Source organism: Clupea harengus, chromosome 20 (assembly GCF_900700415.2).
Source record: "Clupea harengus chromosome 20, Ch_v2.0.2, whole genome shotgun sequence".
In the NCBI taxonomy this organism is placed as follows: Eukaryota; Metazoa; Chordata; class Actinopteri; order Clupeiformes; family Clupeidae; genus Clupea; species Clupea harengus.
The window spans coordinates 13,647,144-13,655,992 of record NC_045171.1 but is presented as its reverse complement, the minus strand read 5'-3'; the positions used below and the strand labels follow the sequence as shown (position 1 = coordinate 13,655,992).

Here is an 8,849-nt window from a genome sequence, read left to right as displayed (position 1 = left end):
TGATACAAATATTCTTGTATTTATTATTATTATAATTATTGATGCCTGTAGAATTCATGTGAACGCACTCATCAACGATTTATCACAAATTCAGCCCTTAAGAACATGAGCGCACTCCAATCTGGCCTTGTAGCGCTCGCAAAGAGACGTCTCTAGCCAGTATTCTATCTCAATGATACGATCATAGGAAACAGAAATGCCCATTTGGTATATCTTTTCTATCAATGTCTTACTTCTAGTGGAGCTATGCATATTTAGCCCAACATATAGTGGTAGGGGTGGCTCACGAGATGCTGAAATGCGAGTTTGGCCAGTTTTGGCCAAACATGCCTGGCTTTCAGACTTCTCTTGATCCTCTATGTTGAGACCATAAAGAATGATAGAAACGAGAGACTTTAAGCTTGACGGTTAATATTTTGAATGGCAGTCCATTGGAAAGCACCCAGAAAAAATAAATCCGTTGTGTGCAAAAATGTCTTTCCTTAGCCTACAATTGTTGCAGGCCTCGCTAGAATTTCGGCGTCTTCTGAAAAGTTGTGTTGTTTCAAAGCATCCTTCAATAGCCTGCTTATTGCATCCCGGAAATCTAAAACGGTGTTTCTTCCATCAGTTTGTTCTTAAAGAGTCTCTTTGTAATGTTCTAGCAAGACATTGATTAACCTGGTTTTATTTATAGTTTTCTTAACTCCAATATCTTCAAGCCTCTTGATGTACAACGACAGCTCAGAAAGTTTAAACATATGAGTTCCTTTTTTAATAGCTACATTCTTCTATGTACTCGATAAGCTCGATAAATGCTATTCACTTGTTAATTTTTCATCATCACATTTGTCAATTTATAACAGCACATTCCTCATATGATCAGTTTTGATGTAGGAAAAGACACGCTCAATCTGCTCCAATTTTACCGTTTTTCTGCGGTAGCCTACTGGTACTGTAATGCGCCTTTGTTGGTGCTATTTTAATGATGTTGAAGCAAATCTTTAATAAAATATTACAGTCCTTATACATATAAAAGATACAAATGCAAATATGGTTTTAAATGGTGGTAAAATAACGGTTTTACCTAACAGATATAGCAGAATTACGTCTTTCCCGCCATCTTGGATGAGCGCGCGCACGGGCACAAGTCTTTTTGTCTGTTTTGCTACTTAAAGGGACATTTGTTTAAACTAGTGGATATCAAAAACAAACAAGAAAACACAAACATGCATAAATAACTGATTTATTACTTATTTGGTAAGCATTTCTAGGCAAAATAACCGTTTTGAAAATCGGACCACAGGTAACGCATATCTTGATTTAGGTCAAAACTTAATATCTCATTAAAAGGAAAAAATGAGCAGTTTCACTTGGGCACCCCTTCTAATATGTTTTAGTAGGATATAAGCTAATTGTGTGCCAAATTTCATGCTTTTATCACTCTTGTCACGATCGCGTTGTTAAGCCACCTGACTAATAGCAGTGACTGGCACAGAAGGACCGGCCAACGGACAGCAGTGTGGAGAAAGGGTATTTATCCCCAATCTGGGTCATAATGGAGGACAACAAATGGCATGTGTCACATGGGGGGGATCAGGGGGTCCAACAGGAAATGACACGCAGTCACTGTTTAACCAGTGCAGGGCAGGTACACTCCTAAATACACTCCCACACTCTTCATATTACACTGGAGAGATACTGACCTAAGTACACTCTTCAGATTACACTGGAGAGAGATACTGACCTAAGTACACTCTCACACTCTTTAGATTACACTGGAGAGATACTGACCTAAGTACACTCTCACACTCTTCAGATTATACTGGAGAGATACTGACCTAAATACACTCTCACACTCTTCAGATTATACTGGAGAGATACTGACCTAAGTACACTCCCACACTCTTCAGATTACACTGGAGAGATACTGACCTAAATACACTCTTCAGATTACACTGGAGAGATACTGACCTAAGTACACTCTTCAGATTACACTGGAGAGATACTGACCTAAGTACACTCCCACACTCTTCAGATTACACTGGAGAGATACTGACCTAAATACACTCTCATACTCTTCAGATTACACTGGAGAGATACTGACCTAAGTACACTCCCACACTCTTCAGATTACACTGGAGAGATACTGACCTAAATACACTCTTTAGATTACACTGGAGAGATACTGACCTAAATACGCTCTCACACTCTTCAGATTATACTGGAGAGATACTGACCTAAGTACACTCTCACACTCTTCAGATTATACTGGAGAGATACTGAAATAAGTACACTCTCACACTCTTCAGATTATACAGGAGAGATACTGAAATAAGTACACTCTCACACTCTTCAGACTATACTGGAGAGATACTGACCTAAGGATACGGTAATAGCTGTCCAGGTTAAATGAGAGGAACCGCAGGAGCTCATATATGTGACAAAAGTGTCCACCCAAGGAGTTTCTTTTTCAATATGCTGCTTTATTTGAAAACACTTGCGTGTTTCGACGACTGTCTATCACAAAGTTACAATGAGTATTGAGTTGGTTTCCACCCCATCACCCTTCCCAGTCAGGAAACAGGGATCAGGTGTGTCTTCGGGGGTGAATGGGTAAAAAAGCCAACTCAGCACTCATTTCATTATGACTTTGACAAAGACAGAATTTGAAAGGTGTCAGTCAGTTTTTTTAAAGCAGCGTATTGAAAAAGAACTCCTTAGGTGTACACTTCTGTCAGTTTAATGGCAGTTTAAAGCATGGCTCATCTTAATTAGTACATCCCACAGAAAAAAAGTTCATCTCTGATCATATTAGTGATAAGGCGCTAAGTGCCCATGGAATAAATTAATCAATCAATCAATCAATCAATCAATCAATCAATCAACCAATCCAACAACCAGTCAATAAATCAATCAATGGCTGCATTCATACAGGAAAAGATGTAATGATATTAGTAACCAGGTGCTCAATTTATTTGGGTTGAATGAATTAAGTCAATCACTCAATCAATCAATCACTCAATCAATCAACCAATCAATCAATCAATCAATTAATGAATGAATCAATGTTAGAATGTATGCAGCGCTCTCTAGGTACCTGTCTTCACATGTGCTGTGTGGGGCACACCTGAATGTTGCCATGGTAGCTGTTGTGCACGGGTATGTTTACCATAAGCGACTGCATCTGGGAGTGATGTGAGGATCATGGGCAGGGAGACTCACCTGGTGCTGTGGTCCAGTTAATGATTGTGTGGTGTGTTTCTGTTGCTACTGCTGTTCTCTGCCACCTTTATGAATCACCTTCTGCTATGCATGTCACTTTTGCACTTCATGCCTGCAATGTTTTACTAAGCAGGAGCTACAGAGAACCTTTTTAATTATTTAAATGAATGTTGATTGCTATACTTCAAAAATACATCCCCCCCACGTTCACACTCACCGGAGACACGGTCAACAGTATTTTCAACAGTCTATGTTCCAAGGCTATGTGCTACTGATCATGTTTATATTCAAATGCAAATTCAAAGTTCTCCCAAACATGAACTCTAATGCAATTCCTTCTGTATTTTTAGGGAGAGGTTGGTTGTGTCTGAACAGGCAGAGAGAGAGAGAGAGAAAGAGAGAGAGAGGTGAATTTGAATGGTCTCTATGCCCACGTAACCCACAGAATTGTTCAGTGGCCTAAAACTCTGCGCTAATGCCAGAAAGAGTTTATCAAATTTCCCGGATCGAAGCCGTATTGGATTTTGACTCAGTCAGAAATTAGCGAGGGAGTGGATGCCCCTCTACAGCAAGGGACGGCAGGCGGAGGAATATTCCTCTGATGATGAACGCAGTGAGACTAAACTGAATGTTTTCAATTAAGATCGGTGACCTTCAGGGACAGGCCGCCGAGGAAACCTGTCTGCCTGAATGTCCGTTTCACTGCACCGCGATGGAAAATTACTTTGAATAATGCAGCGTCTACAAAATGACTGCAGTTTGATCATGAATCTATTTTTCTAATATTGGACAACTTCGTTTGTTTGTTGGTTTGATATTCCTCCTGTTAAGCAGGGTGGCACCCTCTCCTGGGGTTGTCTTTAAGTGCCTGCTGTCTTTATACAACCTATCTTGAAAAGGTACCAATGCGACATGGGGTAACAAAGATAATAATGAATGAAGCACTCTCTTTTGAAAGAGCGAAGCGCCTGGCGGAGTTTGCATTGAAGCCCTCCAATGTCGGTCTTCAAACAGCCTTTATCGCCCATGCAGGTTCTGAATGCACCTTTTGATTGCCGAAAAAGAAGGTGCTTCATTTAAATTTTGCTTTAATGTGGAGCTGTGTGGATAAGTGAGAGACAGGGGGAGGGAGGGGGGAGTGGTGGGAAGAGACAGGGGCCGGTCACATGGACGGCCTCTTCAATGCCACGCGCCGAGGCGAGCTGTGGCGAGTGAGAGATCCGAACGCACTGCTCCTTCTAATTCACTGATGGAGGGTCTGACCTACTTACTGTTCCACAAAGATAGCTTCATGCCTCATACAAACTTGATGGTTAGCTTATTGTCAACCGTCAAAGGGGTGCAGAAACACACCCCCTGTTTTGAAGTCTGAGGTGGGAAAGGACATCGCACAGAGAGGCAGAGCTAAGTGTACTAATCAGGTGTAGCCAAGCATCATGATAAAGAAGACTACCTGATCAAGAAGACTTCCACCATGAGGAATATGCAGGGTCGTATCCCACGATTCATCTGGCTCGATCAGAGTAGCACGAACAGGGGTGTGCTAAGCGGTGAACTTCTTAAGTTAGATAACATTTGACCAAGAGGCCTTCAAACTACAATCATGGCATTGTCTGTGCTTGTTAGATGCTACATTTCCATCTTTATTTCCACATTAAATATAAATGAATATTATTCAAGCTAGATCAGTGAGAAACTTTGGTTTGAGATTATCTTTATCCATCCCTAACCTTCATCCTGTGTTCAGGTCAAAAATTACCGTTTGAAAACTTCCGCCTTAAATATAAATATTTTCTTTCACCTTAAACTCACGAGGATTCATGACATCCCCCACCCTACCTCAATTGACAGAATAAATCATATTTACATTCATAAATTTGATATATATATATATATATATATATATATTATATAAGTATATTTTTTACATTTGTTGTGTCCCTGGTCAAACATGACCGGGCCTTTAAAATGCATTTCCAAGACTATAATACTTAGTCGTACGAGTGAAAATTAATGGTAAAGTTGTCAGATGTCACATTTAATGCAGTCAGTTAAGTTGAAATTAATAGGTATGCATGTGTTTCATAAATCACACTGAAGACACAAGTGGTGTGTTTTTTTATGTATACGTTATGCGTACTTTAAATGTGTGTTGTTCATTCTTAAATATATTGTTAAATACACAGAATATTAATACGCCTGAGATTTACATTTGCACTAGTTATATGTATGTGCAGGCTTAAAAACTAGAAATTATATATAATTGGTAAAAGAAAAACTGTCAAAAAGAAAATATCTCGCATCTTTAGAAAGCTTTAAATCAAAACAAATGTTAAAACAATCAAATGTTTTTAAAAAATCCATTGGTAATATTTATGTCAGGCCGGTCAATTCTGACCGGAACCACAACAAGTGTAACCATGTTGCGAACACAGCATGAGGGTTAATTCACAATAAACCCATTACTCCCAGATAGACATCGAAAGGAATGCAGTGATTTGTTGTCTTTAAGATTATATGTCTATCCGGGAAGGATCCTGTTCAGGAAATAGATTTGGATAATGTCCGTGTGATCCCCTGGTCAGATAATTTATAACCAATAGGAAGTAGGAGCGGGGGTGGAACACGTTTAGTTTAAAAAAGACGAGTCTACGGGCAAACCTCGCAACGCCACTTCCTGCGTTCTGATAAAGCTGGTGGGTGGCATAAAGCCTTTCAGCCGATACCCCACTATCTCACTGCCGGAATAGCCCACTGCTACTTGGATCGCGCAAATACACGCATTAAATGTGCACCTCTGCAATAACACAAACCCTCAGTTTTCATCAAGATATTGTAAGTAAAATAATGAAGTACAGAACAACGGCGTATCTTGCAGTCATAAAAGTAGAACAAAGGAAAACAAACTGCAACTAATCAAGATATGTAGGCTGGTATTGTGAGATTATGACATAGATCGATGAGCGTATTATATTCATGCCTGTGCTGTGTGTGTGTGTGTGTGTGTGTGTGTGTGTGAGAGAGAGAGAGAGAGAGAGAGAGAGAGAGAGAGAGAGAGCGAGAGAGAGAGTCGTGTACATTGTTTAAAATCATTGACTGAATTAGTGCGCAACCCTTCCGCTCGCTCTCTCGGGAGCTGTCCAGCGCGGAGGGTGCTGACAAGCGAGGCGAGGCGAGGCGAGACGCTCTCTTGCTTCTTGCGAACTGCAGGTGTTTCAGCACAGTGGCTATGGATTCAATCCAATGTCTCTGCAACGCCACCCCCTCCCCGTCATCCAAAAAAAGAAAAACCGCACGTTTGCATTCACCCACTGCTGCATACGAAGAAGTCATTGCTAATGCCTGGGAGTGTGTGTGCGTGTGCGTGTGTGTGAGAGAGAGAGAGGGAGATTTGTGAGTCGATCAATTTCGACAGAATCCGGTATATTTCATTCACATTTTCCCAATGGTTTGTATAACGGATTCGATGAACTTGCTGGGAAATCAGAATCAAATTTCGATAAATAACCTTCTATGATAAGGTAACGCCGCCTTTAGGGAGATTAGTTGTACAAACTGGCGTAGATTATATCAAGAAAGCATAGTTATACATTCAGGGTGGCACTAAGACAAAACAATTCCATGAAACACTATCATTAAATGCCTATGCTAGATGACTCCCAGTTAAGTAGAGCAGCTCCGTTATTTCAACCTGTATCTACGGACACCAAAGTGTGAATTTAGGCACTGTATCATACTAGTTTTAGTCATAAAGCAGTTTCAGGTGTCATTCGAACTTAAATAGCATGTCCTTTCATGAAATGCCATTCAATCAATGGGAAAGGCAAATGCCCCGGAAGCCCGCAGTAACGCATTCACAGACGTCTTTAAGAAAATGCATCCTCATTTAGGAGAAGTCCGACCTGCCAACTGCCCACACAACACAAAAGGAGGCGATTTATCGCGCTGCAAATAGGCTAAATGAGTTGGTGTGAACAAAGCTGAACACTTAACCAACACACATCTGTCCTTTTCAAATGGATTTCTTTAAATTTGCCACAAACACAGCACAACACACTGTCCACTAACGAGAGAGCTGACACGGACTGAACACTTACATGGACGTGATGTTCTTGAAGAGGTCCTCAATGTCGATGCTGGTGTTGCCATTGCCTCCGGTCTCTTGCAGGGCCAGTAAAGGGAAAAAATTGCCATTGTCAGACTTAGTGCAGTAGATCTCTGTCGGCGAACAGGTGCAGGTTGGCGGGCAATCAAGCATAGAGCAAAGGGCGCTTTGGAGAACGTGGGAGAAAAACAAAACCTTCCACCAACAGCGACTTCGAGCGGAGCCCATCCATACATCCATGACTCCTTATTCCGTTCGGAGTTCTCGTCTCCAAACGAGACAAAAACCGTCAGTGGGAAAAAAAAGAGCGCTCTCTCGTGTTGCTGTTTGTGTGTGTGTCAGCGCGTAGATGTGTGTCTGTGTGACCGTATATAGATATGTGTGTGTGTCTATGTGAGCTTGAGTGTGTATGTGCAATGCGTTTATATGTGAGCGCGCGCGCCCGTGACCATGAGTCCGGAGCTGTTATCGCTAAATGCTGTATTGTTCCACTTAAATCCTCGAGCCCGGGAACCTTTAAGCAAAAGGAAAAATATCCGGTATCTGATATCCAAAAAATCACAGTCGGTGGCTCGATCGCTCCACTCCTTTCCTAAGACTACAGTCCATGATAGAAGCGTCTGTGTCTTCTGCGACCGGCTCCTCTACCCGACACGGCAGACGAGGAAGATACCCGAGGAGAGCGTGTAGGAACAAGTTCGTGCTTCAAACATCAAGTCCCACCTACTGGGCAGAATCAAGACTGACACCTTCGAAATGTGGAGATACGAAGCCCGCTCACTGACGTCGCCAAGCATTGGAGGAGTCACGGAAGAGTGACGCAGAGGGGAAATATTAATATTCTAAAGCAAATCTGTTCATCCGACAAATGAAGGCCGTTATGTGGACTATAGAAAATTGCCTCCAGTGGTTACTGGTGTTTTTTAGAAACACGTTTCTGTTTAGTGTCAGGAGGGGGAAGAAAGTCGTGACTCACATCTCAACTGTGGAATGCAGCTGTCTAAACCCACCTGCACACGACCCTGCTTATCAAACTTCAGACAAACAATGCAAAAAGAGAAAAGGGACTGATCAGATGCAACTGGGTGTCTTACTGTGCTGGCTTACCGTAGCCTCGGTTTGACAAGACACCCTCAAAGCACTGAACGTGGGAAGATTCCCTTTGGTGACCTCAGCTCTTTGAACTCCTTCCTGGTAGAATGAGGTATCCAACAGCAGTAGACCAGTTAGGATTCATGAAGAGAAAATATTAAAAAGTGTCTGAATTTCTGAATAAGTTGTTGGGTAGTTGCTGAAATTAAACCCCCAAATGGTCATCTAAAACCCTGATTCACCAGGCTTTTGTAAATCCCCCTAACTCCTATCAGCTCTCTCAAACAGCCACTTAGGTATATGTGTTTTACTCCTCACAAGGTTGCTCTTAGAGAAGACTGGATGTAGTTTTGTTATGGACAAAAATGCTTTCTGCCAGTAATGAGCCAGATGAGAAGTTATGTTGTGATTTAGAGCATACTGCTTCTATTTAGCTATTGATGATGGA

The 8,849-nt window shown here is 41.6% G+C and overlaps 1 protein-coding gene across 2 annotated transcripts in view; it reads right to left on the bottom strand.

The window, feature by feature from the left end:
• ntrk3b (neurotrophic tyrosine kinase, receptor, type 3b) overlaps positions 1 to 8,456 on the bottom strand; it is a 127,775-nt gene extending 119,319 nt beyond the window's left edge. For both annotated transcript variants that reach the window (XM_031587037.2, XM_031587038.2), the window contains exon 1: positions 7,302 to 8,456. In XM_031587037.2, coding sequence (XP_031442897.1) covers positions 7,302 to 7,549 — 248 coding nt within the window. In that variant the 5' untranslated portion in view covers positions 7,550 to 8,456. The remainder of the gene's footprint in view (positions 1 to 7,301) is intronic.
• Between the last annotated feature and the right edge of the window lie 393 nt (positions 8,457 to 8,849).